This window comes from Phalangium opilio, unplaced genomic scaffold (assembly GCF_054372755.1).
Source record: "Phalangium opilio isolate 3A_F unplaced genomic scaffold, DU_Popi_V2 ptg000003l_1, whole genome shotgun sequence".
Classification (NCBI taxonomy): Eukaryota; Metazoa; Arthropoda; class Arachnida; order Opiliones; family Phalangiidae; genus Phalangium; species Phalangium opilio.
The window spans coordinates 13,230,866-13,246,823 of record NW_028324145.1 but is presented as its reverse complement, the minus strand read 5'-3'; the positions used below and the strand labels follow the sequence as shown (position 1 = coordinate 13,246,823).

Below are 15,958 nucleotides of genomic sequence, written 5' to 3'. Positions count from 1 at the left end.
TTATTTAAATTTGAAGTTTAAATTAATTTACTTTCAAAGGTGGGTGTAATCTTTAAGCACGTTCTTTTAATTTAGTTTATATTTAATTAATCATCGATTAAACACTGATTTAAGGGCGCATTACCACTTCAAATTAACGTCGGGTAGGAAAAATCTAAAAGTGAGTGTTTTTAAATTGATTATATTTTTATTAATTACTATCTTCCTAAATTAATACAATAATTATCCTAAGAAATATCTCTATTCCTTTAACGTAATGATGGCGCTAGTAACCGTATTTTCAGAGGACGCAAAAATCGAACTTGGACTGGAAAATCAATATCACATTTGGCATTTTGCATCAATATATAAGAAACTTAGTCGTTCCAACGAAAACTACTCGATATCACGTTTAGTATCCCTTTAAATGACAGCTGAATCTGATGGGGTTAAACTAACCTTGCAAACTTGACCAGTAAAAACTAAAAACATTCCCCACATTTACTTCAAATTTTCATAAGATATTTGCATATAACAAAGGTAACATAAACTCCACTCTTCTCCACCAAAATATCTATTAAATTTTAGACTTCCAACGTTCTAAGACCTTAAACCATATCCCCATGATATACCTAGCATCCCTATACACCAAATATTCCTGAAAAACGCGAAAACACTTTGTGGTTACGAAACACCCCGAAAAATAAAACAAAAAGTAATTTTTTTTTACTTCTCTCTTCTTGCCCAATTTCATCTTCCCAAATAAGTTTCATTTTTATCATTCCCCTTTCTTCCGTCCCTTGCCCTTCTCCTGGACTTCTGGTTTTTAATCTAGGAAGATGAAAAAGTAGAGGGCCATTCAGGGCGCCACTTTATTACCACAGTTTTTAGTATTATGGTCGTATGGTCGATTCCCTTCCCCTCCAAAATGCCACGGCCACGAGCTCCAGCTCACGCGCCAAAACTCAGCGCGCGTGGTTCATAGATTCGTACACTTCGTCCACTGAACTAAGCCGAATTGAAAGAAAGAGGGGAAGAAGGTATTTTTCAATGGTAGTTTCAGTGTATATTAAACATTACACGCCCTATTCGAGGGATCTGAATGGATGAGAAGAGAAAAATAAATCCATTTGAGATTCAAGTCACACGTATCGTCGTTCCGTTTTTCTCAAAAGGCGCGCAAAGGCTCAGTGTTGTACCAATCTTTGGGAGAAAAACACTGGAAAGTTCCAATTTGCTCCGTTTTCTCTATAGTAGATTGTTTACCATTACAGTTACCAAATACTTCACTTTACCGGCGCTCCGCTATTGTTAAGAGTATGTTTTGGAATGCGGATGGGTGCATGGGTATGATTGAAATAGGTATCGCCTCAGAGTAATTTAAATTATTCATAATAACTTAGTTTTCATAAATTGTTACTAAAATGGAAAATAAAATAGGCGTAACTACGTAATTCAGTTCGAAATATTAACGGTATAATTTTCAAATATTCTTCGCTAGAGTTTGATTGGAAGAAACAGAGTGCAATTTTGCGAATCCAGGTTACCAAGTCAACACTGTAAATGTACTACATCTTACAAAGGAATACAGCTATAGCAAAGAACGGGGTTCCAGCACTACATTCATTGCATTTTGGTATCGCAACCATACCCTCGTTTTGTCTATATAGCAGGGTTGCTTTTTATATTTAGTCTAAGGTTGGTGTTGGCTCCGGGTCCTTGTGGAATTGAGCACAATGAGAATTAGGAGTGGATAGCAGCTGTTTTCTCTCCTTCTCTCTCTCTTCAGGAGCGAGCAAAAAACAATAGCAAGAATTGTATAAAAACGAAGGAAACTCAACTCTCAATGTTCTTACCCCTTTTTAAGTCGGCATTGAAGAGAAGTTACCAAGCCGACTTAGGAGGACTACAACTCTATACCCTTTATACTTTCATTTTCAATTCTTAATGTTTACGATAAGTTTCCTAAAGGCTCCTTGTTGTTGTTGTTATTGTTTTTTTGTTCACTGGCTAAGGCTTGTCTTTCCTTTAAAAACCCAGAGACGTCAGTTACTAAGCTAAGGCCCCCTTTTTGAAGAAGATTGTGGTTTCGTAGAAACGATAGTCGACTATAACTTCTTCCTTTCTTTCTCTCTCTCACTCCTGGTTTTGTTTTCTCCTCTGTTCTTTTTTTCTTACATTCTAGAGCGATTAGATTTTTTCGTGGATGACAGAATTTCTTCGCTCCGTTGAAGACTACTCTCGGCATTTATTTTATACCAAAAAACCATCACAAAATAAAAAAAAAAGGTTGGAAGAGTTAGGCTTAACCGCCTAGATTCGTTACACTTACACTAGGGTTCTGATAGACTAGTATTAATAGGCCTAAAGTAGGCTAAATTATTGAAGTTTAATCGCGTATCGTTCCAAGAAATGTATCTTCCACATTGCTAAGCCTATTTTGAATCAAAATGTTTTAAGTCTAAACCATCTTCTAAGATGACTGATTAATGATGTTGGATTTGGTTTATGAGAAATCAAAGCCTAATCAGAGATTTGAAACAAATTTCAACGTTACCAAATCAAAGACCTAAGCCTAACTCTAAACATATGTTTTGATAACGACGAATAAGGCTTATTTTAGGGTTAGTTCAAACGAAATATAGGACATTATTCACGGAGGCCCAAATTACAGCGATAATTGGATATATATTTTAAATTGGAATTCGATTTGTAACGTACCGACCCTCCCACGTAGCAAAGGCTTAGATCTTAGACATACGGAGAGGAGCGAGAGAGAGAGAGAGAGAGAGAGAGAGAGAGAGAGAGAGAGAGAGAGAGAGAGAGAAAAAAAGTTCAGAATAAAAAGGAAAGAAATTCAGGGACGTAATTAGAGGGTGGTTTAAAACAAAAATTGTACAAGATGATTGAAGTATCGATCTAGGGGGCGTGTACATCTCCCCCCTGCCCACACGGAGTACAGTTTCATTAGCATAAATCATAGTCTAGTTTGGATGGCGTTCCGGAAATAAAGTTGGAAGTAGAAGTAGATTACTCTTCTTTAAAGGAAGGGGTTAAAATATCGAAACCAGAGAGAGAGAGGAGTTAGGGAGGGATGTAGGGATTTTTGGAGGAGCAATTCATCACAGTCTCATCAATCTGAGGATGAAGTTAGCTAGCTACCAAGTTATCAAGAAGCTTTAATAAGAAATGGTAGGCAATACAAGACTATTGATTGCAGAACGCACTTCCGCGTTGAGAAAATGTTAATCACAGTAATATTGAGTTAAAATATAATCATTTTACGATGAAGTGTGACGGAAACCGGAAGTATTTTCTATCTATATATTTAGTTATTTACTCTACTGTTGTTTTTAGAGGAAAATTTATTATATATCTAAGGTATTAATACCTAATTTAAACTATGATAAATAACTCTAATTATTAATACAATAAAAATAAATTGGCAAGTTAAAGTCGAATCGAATATTCTTATTATTTCATCTAATAAAAGCATACACTTTATTCCGCTTTTAAAAATAAAATAGGTTTGGGGGGTTGGAGACATAATTGAGCCAGCGTCGTTAATACCACTTAAAACTTATTCTTCCGTATCCATTTGCTAATAAAACGCGCGAAAAACGGACGGTTAATAAAAACAAATGGGCGCAAACTTTTAACCCCTTTTTGGAGTTCCATTTTTTTTCTTCTCTACACCCAAGTTCAAAAACGCGGGAAAATGTCGTTTTCGAGGTCTTTAGGGCTAAAAACTGGGGAATAAAAGGCGCGAAAATAAACTTTTGATTCTATCCCATTCCCAGCATACTCCCACGGCACCTCTCACTTGTCGCTACTCGCTAGAGCACTCTAAACATTTCTAGGAGAAGGAAGGAGAAAGGATGTATACGGTGCAGTGTTGAAAAGATATTAATAGCTAGAAAAGCGAGCGAGAAAATGAGTTTGGAGCTTTGCACCCTCCCGCCATTCGTCATAATGCGTCCCATACTAATAAAAGACATCAAGAGTGTCATCGAACTCCCCCCCCCTCTCCCGTATTTATAAATACAGACCTATCAAGGATGATTTGGCGGCGGAGGAAAATTAAAGGGCGTGTGAATGATTTCAAACCACTTAAAAAATGAAATTGTAATAACTTCAACTTCACTCGAGATAACTTAATCAAGGAATTTCTCTAATTTCCAGGTCTTCCCAGGTAATCATTGATTATGGACGCAACCTTTGACCTCCCTTTAAACTGCAACTAGTATAACAAAGTAACTAAATACAAGACCACGCGCACTCTAAAGATGGGAGACGTATGTATGTATCAGGTCAGAGGGAAATTAGAGAACTTCGTCTCTATTTCGAAGGGAGTATAGTCTCATTTCGGAATGAATTGCCATTAGTGTTTGTCAAATTAAGAGGCAAGGGGAAGAGGCGAGGTGGGTGAGATCTTGAATTATACTTTGGCTTCTGTTCCATGCCATTCTTTCCTCCGCTACTGCCAAAACGTACGCGAGCGGCACAACCCAACCAACCACCCATTTAACTAAAGAGAAGTAAGCTAAGCCAAACTCCCCAAAACCTTTTCTCTCTCTCACTCTCAAAACACTGTACGCGCCTTTCTCTAGCACATTACCCTATTACATTACATCCCCAGTGTTCCATAGAAATATACCTTGTATCTCCAGCCAGTAACGTCTAACGTTCATAAACTGTCCCACATACTTAAAGAGTAACAACTTTGGAAAACTTCAGTTCTTCCGAAGACCAAACATTGTAACTTCAAATGATGGCTTCCAAACAGTCTTAGGGACAATTCTAAAGGCCATTTTAAGTACTGAATTGTTTGAATGGGACGAACAGCGGTATAAATATGAAACGACGTTGGTATTGTAAATGTCAGAGCGCCTAGGCCCGGCGTCATTCTAGTAGTTGGGGATAACGACACCTCAGAGAATACGGGAAATAGTGGGAGGAAGATTTGCTGCTGGAAACAGTCCTGGAAGTCTCAGAGAGAGGACATCCCGCCCAGCAGCTCCCAGTTGCAGGCAGCAGCGTGTCCTCCGTTTCGCCCTTCCACGCGACTACTACGAATGAATAGCGCCGGCTGGCGGACGTCTAATCAACTATCTAGTGGATGTCCTCACGACCTTAGATACCCTTCCTCGTGGTCAGAAGTTATCGCGACCTTGTCATCCAGTTATGGTAAAGAAGAAAGTCCCTTAAAACCTTTTAAACACTTTGCATTCGTCTACTTCGTATATTACTAAAGGCCTTCATGCCACAATTAGGACTAAACTTTGAATCGGGTTTGGACAATAACTAAATATAGGTATATATACGCTCTTTGGAAAACGGGTCCCTCTGACAAGTTTCGTTTCTCTTATAAAAGCTTTATTAAAAGGGAGTCGCGTGGTGTTGACGTCATGAAGGAATGGAGCGAAACAGAGAGGGAGAGAAAGGGTTACGTAAGGTGACTCAGCGCGCGGCCACGAAACGTCACCACCTGTCCAACAAGGTTCGCCGAGATAAGTTACTGTACCGTAGGGTACCGTTTAGTTAAAACTAACTCTCGATTATACCTCGGGATAAGAGTCTAAAATAATATTACCTTTGACATATCACCTTTGGGGCTTGGCTTCTAACATTTTTATTTTTTTCTCTCTCTCTCTCTCTCTTTGTTCAAGAATTCAAAAGGACGTAACCCTAGAAGGACGGTTAAGGCTTGAAATAATTCCTAATAATTCATTTAGACAGGACAGTGGGCCCCCAGAGAACTATCGCCAAGGCATAAGAATCCTTTACATTTTCTTACAAGTTAGCTAGGACAGGTTTTTTAAAGGGAGTATATATTAATTATATTTGTAAAGTAAGTAATTTAGGTTATCATTATTTACTTGAAAAGGTGTACCTTAATACCGTAAACTTTTCAAGGTAAAATAAATTTTACGTTTCATTTTCGCTTTGTGAATGCGCCTCATCTAATCCTACACCTTGGCCATCAAATTATTTCCTTTTGAAATTTCTCCATACACTGGAAATAACCGTAAAATGGGGGTACAGGTGCGCATAAAGCAAATGCGTATACGATTCTTTAACTAAATCAAAATCACCCGGTTTCCTTATCACCAGTTAAAAATGGGATGCAATGCCGAAACTTTTCATTACAACATTGTAACTCAGTTACACTCTTGAAACCGATATTTCTTCCGATATAAAAAATAATTTTAAGACTAAATCAGGGGTGCTTTCCAAGAATGCAAAACGCTATTACATTATTTAGAATGAAGTTCGACGCCCCGTAAGAAATAAGTAACTGCTAAATTTTACGACGTACCTTAAGAAAAGATGCGAGTGTTTCGTGAAACGTGTTCGACTTAATACAGTTAATGAAGAGATGATACGAGTTAAAGGGGGATTAACGTAACCTCGATGCTTTGAACGTATTAACCTTTGAAACGCACGCACGCGATCTTTGCAAGGATGAAGGGAAAACTAAAACGAAGGAGGTCACGAAAACAGTCATATCCTAGCTCCAAGTTGAAAGCTTGAAACGCGTTACCTTTCACAATATAAACAATTGTATCTTATAAGGATTTAATGCTGTTTCTTAGACTGCAAAGATACATCGAGATTTCGAAAGAGAACGGGGCCAAGAATGTTTGTATTTTCTGTTCATAGTAAGTCCGTGTTACACTCGAATCTACTAAGCCTACTCGGTTCTGAACTGCCCCTGTTCTCTTAGAACTCCTAGCTGTCTCAAGAATCATTCCAGAATCAGAACAGATTGGGTCTCTCTAAAGAGAGAAACGAATGGTTGAGAACGTTTAAAACTGTACCTAGTACAATTTCTTTTTTTATTAACTGCGCGAGGAAAAGAGAGTAGAACACGCGCGTGTGGAAAATGAGGGGGTTAAAGGGCACAGAAAGCGCGCGAGTTTTTGGGGCGCCAAATGGGCGGGGGAATAAAAATAAGAATAAAAGCTTCGGGATCTTAAAAAAAAAAAAAAATACTGAAGGAGCGCGTGAAAAACGGTGCCCGAATTAATTTCCAGATGGCGTCCAGTGTACCCATTCCCATTATATCATATTATATAAACTATAGTTTCTTAGCGCCTTGGAAAATTAGAAAGCCCTAACGTCACAGTGTCCATTTGTTTTTCTTGAGAAAGTTCAATTACATATTCTTCAGAACAACATGGAATTAAGGGTGCAATTCGTACGAAGATGCTAACAGACTATGTCTAAATATAAAATAGGTCATTTTAGACATATAGGATTGAGAATGTTATCATTGAGATGGGAATCGTATATATATATATATAGATATCAAGATTTGTTCCTGACTATTTTAACTGACATTATTAATTCATTCCGCACATGTCTTTTTTTAAAAGAAGAGAAACCACTTAACTTTCACAAGTACTTTTCCATTTAACATCTTGATGGACCCTAATAGACCAAGAAAAATATTCGCCTATTTGTTGTTTTTTCCGCAATTCACACCGTCTCGAGAGGCTCAAAAGTGTGGACCTTCATGATTGGTCAGAATATGTGGGCAACTTAGTACAGCATTTTATACTAATAACTCTATGACAAGTTGGCCGTCAAAAACATTTTCCGACCAGGCAGGGAAATAAGGTTTTAAGTATTTTTCTGGATAAAGCAGAAGGGTCACGACTCTTTTCGTAGTATTATAATATACTCATGAGTCTTGTAGAGCTGTAAGCCGGTGTGACCGAGGCTTAGCCTCTTATTTGAAACTGGTAATTAACAACTTAAATAACAATATAAAAGGTGCTAAGCCTTAACTGCGTTGCTGATAACAACGAGGACTCTAAGCAGACGACAACTAAATATTATAAAATGAAAACTTCGTAGTTGAAGGATTTCAAGTAGAATCGAGAATAATATGAACCGAACCGAACTGATTTCAACACCAAAATCCAGTACTACTGAGGGAAAAACAACTTACAGGCGGATTTTTTTTCTTGGTCTATTGTCTTATACATATTCCTTATTCGTAATAAAAAAATTCCTTTGAACAAATTATTTTAATAAAAGCATTTCGAGTAGTAAAACGGACGTGAAAAAAAGAACTAAGGTCCCTGATTATGCAGCCAGAAAAATATAACTAAAAAATTATGAAGAAATAAAATATGACTTCTCTTCTTAACAAATGTTCTTCTCTTTTTTTTTTGGCAAAAGGATTGTACTAATTACAATTTTTAGAGGATGGTCCCTCTTAAAAAAAAAGAGGGCCAAACCTAGAGAAAGAGAGAAAGTGAAAAAAAGGCTTAGAACCAGAACGGAAGTTTCTCCGCGCCTGGTTAGAGTTGTCTAACATAATTAGACCTTTCATGGGAATTCTAGGGGCTGGGGTCTTGCATACTCAGTCACACTCGTTCATCGTCAACCTAGACAAATTATATTTTACCCAGGACTTAAGTGGAATATTCTTTTCTAAAATTGCTATTCTTATCAATACTGAGAAGAGAGAAAAAGGTCCTTATGAAATAAATATTTGTCTAAGATGAGGGATACCCCCATCTCTCTCTTAGGCATTTGTCTTTGGGTTAATTTGGTAGTACTAACGGTACGCCTATAAGCATTACTCAATAACTTAAACATTGCGTGTTTAGCCCAGCTTTGTTTTTTAAGGGGGGGGGAAATAGAAGCTAGCAAAGGCCCTTCCTTACCCTGAGCCCTCTTAGGCCTACCTCTCTAGAGGTTTTAAGTCGTTTGTTAACGCCTGCCCTAGAAACCGTACCGTACAAAAAAACAAAGACAAAGAAAAAGAAAAAAAATACAGTTTTTGGAGGCACAGTTAGGCTTAGCTAGTTTTTCAATTTGTTCTTGTTTTCGTGCTGCATTTAGCGTTTGTGGAGAAGAGAAGGGAGACTAAACAGATGGTGCTCGCAAGTTGTACATACACTAGTACTCGGAGTCGTGTCTAAGCCTTGGTAAAGTTAGGCTTAACGTTGGGAGAGGTATGAAAGAGGAAGGAGAAATTTCTTAACTAGATCACGTTTTCCCACGCATTTTCTTATTTACAGAGTATAACTAAATTTCGGTTAGGTGTATAGATGTACAAGGCGGTATTATAATTACAATTCTTCCCCCTCTAGCTGTAATTATTTATTAAAAATTAAACATTAGATGAAGTTATTATTAATTATATTCCTTTTGATATAAGGCGATGGTGAAATTTTAATAAACCCGTCGTCTCTCGCATTCATTACTATTCAGTCCCTATTTTGAAGTAAAACTTGGCAAAGAAACTTTCCTTAGTTCGCCAACACTAAAAATTTATATCTTGAATAATAGACCAAACGTCTTATTAGACCAAGTAAACTGTAACTTTCAGTGAAAACCAACCAAAACTTTAAAGAAGTTTAAACTTGGAATAACCTAAAGTTGGAAGAAGCGGAGTAAAATATTGAAACCCAAAAAAGCTCGGAGCATCCCTGGAATTCCATTCTCTATTTCGTGGCAAATACGTATACATTTGACCATACATGGGATGGAGGAAAAAGAGATGTTAGTGGTTTTGGCACGCTCGCTAAAAACCTTTCCCCTATTGAATATAGCACTTTTTACTCTTCTTTCCTTCCCCTCCCCTTTATATATTAAGTAGATTCCTGGATACCCACCTTAACTTTGGCTGCGAAATTACTCGCAGCGGAAGTTACTCCTCCGTACCAACTAGAAAGTGCCCTGGTACTTAGTTTCAAAGCTGAGACCACTCTCAGCGTCTGTTGTCTCAGAGACAATGAAAGCCACGGAATCAACACTTATAGACTGGAAAGAGGAATAGATGGAAGTCGAGGGAGCTTAGCATCGTCTGCTGTGAATCCACAGACGTTCGTTCGCAGTCCATATTGTTTGAGGCATTTCTATAGTCTTTCTTGGCCACGATACCAACCTATCAATGTTCTGTTTCAAGATTTCAAACAAGATGGACTTTTGGAAAAGGCAAGGTCTATTTACATTCGCGTTTGCCAGTCTATGGAATAATTTTTTGGTCTATGAACGTGGTTAGGCCCGAGCTTTCCTTGACTTGTGCCAATGAGACTGACTATGGAATTGTGTGGAAAAGAGAGAAAAAGGAAACGGGGGGGAGGAAGGCGGAGTTGATTGGAAGAACCCCGGCAATAAGTTGAGCCTGGGTGTTGGTTGGGTATTCGGTGTAAATCAAGCTCGGGCTTTTATGACGAGATTTCGGAAAGGACTGTGGTGCGCGGGCGGCGCGGCACGGGAGAGCGTAAACTAGCTAAAGAGAGCTATTTCTAAGCGGCTTATCAACGTATAATCGTATTACTGAGGTGTTTGGTAATCCGCTCGCTTTATTCCACGCCGCGTACACCCTGTCAGGAAAATTCCAATCCTCGCTATTTCCCCACTATCATCTTCTTCCTCTTTCTCGGGACTACATCCCCTATCTGTAGACAGTTTAAGAAACTGACTACGAAACCGTGTACATAAAAGTTAGATTTTTTCAAATTTGGCGCGAGGAAAACACGTGCACTTATATTTCAAAATATGGCGCGAGAAAAACACGTGGGATTTCTTTAAAATTTGGCGCGAGGAAAAACACGTGCACACGCGCTTTTCAATTTCACGATAATTATTTTTAAAAATTTCAGCCGAACAAGTTTTAATTCAGAAAGAGTATTTTTGGACATTTTCTTAAACTCACTATATTATCAGCCTCTTAAATTTACTACGTTTACCCAAAAGAAAAATATAATCTATAAACTATATGTAAATTATTTTCATCTTCAGGTTGACTTTTCTAGAAATTTATCGAATTATGTATTTAATATCTTACTACTCGAGCCTTAAACCTCGCTACAACTTCTTATACTTAGTAGTAGTCCAACGATGGCTACAGAGAAATACTGAGTCCGTAGACCATGTTATTTTCAACTTACAAGGAATATAACGTCAAGTTAAATTATATCACTACCCCATTCACTAAATAAAAATAACAGTTGAATGATTTCGCACAAAACAGTCCTCATCATTTCACAGTCACTTCGTAAAAGTCAAATTTGAATAGAAGCGACGTTGAAAATTTGCAAAATCTCGTTAGAAAAAAAAAAATATACTTTTAGAGCTTTCTCATTGCGAGCATCTTGTCATATATAACTATAACTCTTCCCCGAAAATATGAATACATTTCTATCAATAAAAAAAGAACAGAGTTTCGGGCCTGGAGGACGCCAAACTTTTTGGGGGTCTCTTGGAAGAAACATTTCTAGTGAAACTTTAAAATAAAAAATTCAACTTTCTATATTCAAAATGGCGGGAAGGGAGTACTATAGAGAATATCTGGGGATGTCAGTCAGCGCGTGGACCAATTGTAATCGCCGCAAATAGCTCGCGATCTATCTTGTAGCTTTATAACGTTGAATGTCATAAGGGTCATTAGATTTTTTCCCCGGCCATAGCGCGAACATAGAGAGCTACTCTTGCATAAACTCAGCACTGAAAACTTCAATCCCCGAATTCCTTTTTCTTTTTTTTTTTCACTTCACGCTTTTCCATCTTTGTTTCCTTTCCATATAAGGAAAAAAAATATATAAGAACTTTGAAATGACTGTAGAGTAAGTAAGTAGACGCATGGCGTATGGTATATTCTTAAAAGAGAGACCATTTCGATGGTAGGTCAAGTATGATATTTCCCGCCTTTCCATTCAATATGAATAGACTTATGTGAAGGATGGGGGATAAACACGCGCGTTCCTTTGATTGAAATGGTCTAAAAGCTCACGCGCTTAAGTTTATTCGCGACGAATAGTTTAATACGTCAAATGCTAAACTGAAGCTGCGTTTCTCGCGCAGTAACCATGTTATCATTCACGGTTACAACACGAACAAGATTTCAATACATATAGTCAGGCAGTTTATTCGAGCATCGCTGTTATAGAGTCCCGTCTCAACGTCTATACTTTGAGACTTTTAAAACCAAGCTGAGATTGCAGTACAGTTTAACATAACTATCCCCTCATAGAAACATAAGGCTTACGCATTTGTTTCCATTGAAACCTCGGGATGGAGTAGACTATATTTCTACAGAATGTAGCGTATACGCTTTCCTCCTAGAAAGTAATTTTAATAATGCGTCCCTACTATAGTATAGTATATAGAGGCTTTCCGTTTAGCCAAATTTGTAGCTTAGCTTTTGACCGTACGAGACTGCTGCTGCTGGATTTCGTGACACGAGTATACTTCATACTTTCGCGAGGTATAACCCCCTAGTCCCTCTTTTTCATATTGCATAACGTTTTATAGAGATGGGGAAACACTCTACGCGTGTATGTAGTACATACCCTTTCTCCTATATACTATTTTGTAGAAAGAAACGCATTGTAAGTAAAGTGCCTTAACGTTCAGTTATTTTTTAGGCCTAATATAATCTTCGATGTTTTTCTATAGCGTGAATGTAAGAAAATGCTTAATTCTAAGTAATTTAATCCTTACACCCCTGTTTAAATTAATTTTAACTGTACAAATTATTGGACTAATGTTCAATAAATATAAGGTAGTAGCAATTGGTTCTATTTATGACAATTCTGCGGCGAATTCAACCTTTCAAAAAAATAAGTAATAATGAACAATCAGCGGTTAAAACGTAGGTCAAAGGATCGTTTTTGCAGGAAATTTTCTATGATTGAGATAGCGCTATTAAAAAAAAGCTATCTTAGTAAGCGAGTCACACACAAGCTGGGCGCAAATTCAGTTGGCGTTTTTTTACGAGAAACAATACGCTTTTAATCGCAATTTGATGGATAGAAAACGATCCTTAATATTTTTTTTCTCTCTCTCTCTATGGTTATCTAGGCCCCCCTGTAATACCATAATATCTGTAAACCTAAAATAGCTATATAGAGGGTCCAGAAAAGGTTAGAGCTTCGTCACGTTCCGGTATAAAACTGCCATTAGAAGCTTTCTGCCCGAAACTAGCCGGAGATGTTACCATTAAGCCATTAGAGGACCCTCCACCACCACCACCACCACTCTCCCCTACTTACACTCTTAACAGTATCCCATCACTTTTGGCAAAAGAGCTGGAGCGAATTACGAAAGAGAGAGAGAGAGAGAGAGAGAGAGAGAGAGAGAGAGAGAGAGAGCTGGGAAAGAGACGGACAAAGTTCAGTCAAACGCGAAGGTCAGAATTTAATGGGAATGACCCATTGGATGGTTTCTAAATATCCCCCCTTATGTTTGTCCCTTTTAACTCTTTAACCCCTTCTCCACGCGCCCTAATTTGCTCACCACGTGACGCCGGGACCAGGACTGCGCGGGTCCAACAATTACTCGTATACAAAAGCGATATCAATTAGGATATTTAACTACTTTATTTGTGTCACATATTCGGCCGCCGCCAAGCATTTAGGCTTATAAAAATTGGCCTTTGAATTAGACTAAATAGGCCAGCGTGTGATGATGGTGGTGCATGGTGCAGACAAAACTGTTGTTGAATGAATTCAGGTTGAATTTCAGGAAGGCTTAATGAGCTAACATTTTTTCTTCTCGCATACAATTGGAAATGCATTAAGAATTCTCTAGTAAAACGAGGGCTTCATCTGGAGCAATGTAGTGCGGAAGTTGTTGAAACATCTTTAGAGAGGTTCAGGACGCAAATTGTTAAAAATGATACCAAAGATCCTATAATCAAGTGTATTTGATGCGAACTTTGCAAAATTAAAGAATGGTCTTCACGCTACACTTCACGAAAAAATGGACATTACCAATTTGCCTGACGTATAAAATCACCTAAATAATATCGATGGAACGTCACGGTAGGCGTGGTTAACCGTATGACCCACGCGCTTGTAAAAGGCGTTAACCACGATGCGCTCGAAATGTTTTAAAACTCAGTCTAATTAAAAATCAAAAAAATAATATACAAAGGCGTGCTGCGTATGTAGCGTATGTCCATTGCTGCCCTGACCTATACCTAAACTTACGTTATACCATTCGGCGTTAAAAATATACGCGGGAAAAGTCGTCCCCCACAAAACTACGTTACAATGGAAGCGGTGGTCAGTTTGTGTGAAATGTGGCGCCCCCTCTACACGTAATAGCTTTTAGGGCTATTAAGCTTGTCAGTTCGGGATAGCCCCCTTCACTAATAATACTCCAGGTAGGTACAATTCTATACACTACTATATAGCCTAAGGTATACATCAATTAAACGAAATTATATTTTGCCGTTACAATTCCCAGTCGCGAGTATTCGGCACGCGCCAACCCTAGCTATAGGCGGGTTTTGTAACAGCGTGTGTATACTGTATACTGTATACCAAAAGTTGGTGTTGGTTCAGGTTTGAGATCAAAAGTGCTCTATCTTTCATAGAAAATAGCTGTTGTATTGTATGTACTCCTTAAATTGAAATAGATTAATATGAAGTTATATGGGTCATTTCTTTTTCTCATTCTGACTGTGAAGAAGGGGAAACTTTGTTGTTGGAAAAATGATCTCATAATCAAAATTTCCTGACTTTTAATTAAGATGTTTAGTAAATTTTAGGGTAGCTCGAAATCGTATTTAAATGGAATTTTCTGACTTGGAGGTCGATGTATGAGATGGGCACCAAAATGTGTTACAAAACTCTAACCTAAAACTTTTCCTGATCCACGAGGTACATTCCTTCGAACATTCGGAATTTCCTATAGTTTTCCTTCACCACTGGCAGCCGTGAAATCAGGTGAAAAGAAAGAACTAACCATATTTTTGACTAAAAACCGAGTTATAACGTTTTCATTCCCCGTAAAGCCGCGAGTCTTGGTCCTACCCAACCTATGATGATTTACTGATGTCGCATTTTCGCGGGAAACGAGTTCATTTACAAATTATTCTCACTCCTAGCGCTGGCGTCTATACGTCGCTATGCCAACAACACTACACAATACCCGAATCGTCACGTAAAACACTCCCCCCCCCTAGTAGTGTTTATAATACAAGAGTGAAAAAAATATATTTTTACGTTGGATTTCGGTATTTTCAACCAAGCGCGATAGAAAAAGGCGGACACTTTCCCCATAATTTTAAATTCACGTTTTTAAAACGTGTGTTATGGTAAAAATTAAATAGTTTTAGCTTACCCGTGTCCTTCGGTTTGAGTTGAGAGAGAAAAAAAGAAACCTCCAGGTGACCAATGGTTTAATTGCAGCAATAAATCTGAAAATATATTAAATAAATAACGAAATTTAACAAATAAGCTCTATACCTTCTTTTTATAAATTTAATTAACTTTTAAATAGCATTAATTATTTTATATTAAAAAAACTAGTATGTGACTTTTTGCGAATTTCACCATAAAAAAATATTTTAATTTTTAAACATAAATAGATTAAAAACTTTAGTACGAATTCCGTGAATTCAAATGTTTCACGCACTAAATATATTCAATTGGTCTATAATATTTCTCAACAAAATTCGTATAGGGATGGGGGTTTATTTCAGGGGGTATTCTAACCCCTTTTGCACCCCATGAACCCATTTTATTTTTTCTCAAAATTCTTCTTTTTTAAAATAAATCAGGATAAATTCAACGAAGCAAGATTTTAAAAGTTTTCTCCCAAGAAAACTGTTCGGAATAACAGAGGGAAGAAATATTCGGAATAAAACTCTTTCTCTCTCCCATACAGTCAGTCAGTATAGTAGCACGCAGCTAGCATCCGTGTCTGCGGAACAGAAAACGGTTCAGGGTAGTTTAGTTTATTTCAGTTTTATTTTTCAATACATGTCGAGTTAACCGATTCTGTATCGCCAAAGAAATTTCAATACGTTATAAAGAAGGGGTAACTTTTAACCGTACTTCATTCTCATCCTGAAATGGACTACGGGGTAGACTAGAGACAGAGTTTTGGAAGATGAGGGAGTCAAAGACGGGAGCAAAAGATGAAGAAGAAAGAAAAAAAAACTTCCTAAACTACATTCCGACCGAAAGCGAAAGAATTTTCAAATTCCGACAACACACCCCTC

The 15,958-nt window shown here is 37.6% G+C and overlaps 1 protein-coding gene and 1 long non-coding RNA gene across 4 annotated transcripts in view; both read right to left on the bottom strand.

Moving 5' to 3' along the window:
• Positions 1 to 15,958, bottom strand: part of LOC149717950 (endoplasmic reticulum-Golgi intermediate compartment protein 1-like) — a 96,471-nt gene that overhangs the window by 29,386 nt on the left and 51,127 nt on the right. For all 3 annotated transcript variants that reach the window (XM_089841758.1, XM_089841760.1, XM_089841759.1), the window contains one exon: positions 15,076 to 15,151. In XM_089841758.1, coding sequence (XP_089697884.1) covers positions 15,076 to 15,151 — 76 coding nt within the window. The remainder of the gene's footprint in view (positions 1 to 15,075; positions 15,152 to 15,958) is intronic.
• On the bottom strand, positions 166 to 2,700 carry LOC149717951 (uncharacterized). The gene is made up of 2 exons (XR_016368301.1): positions 1,836 to 2,700; positions 166 to 1,762 (listed from the first exon to the last, which is right to left on the bottom strand). It is a non-coding gene; the product is annotated as an uncharacterized LOC149717951 (long non-coding RNA).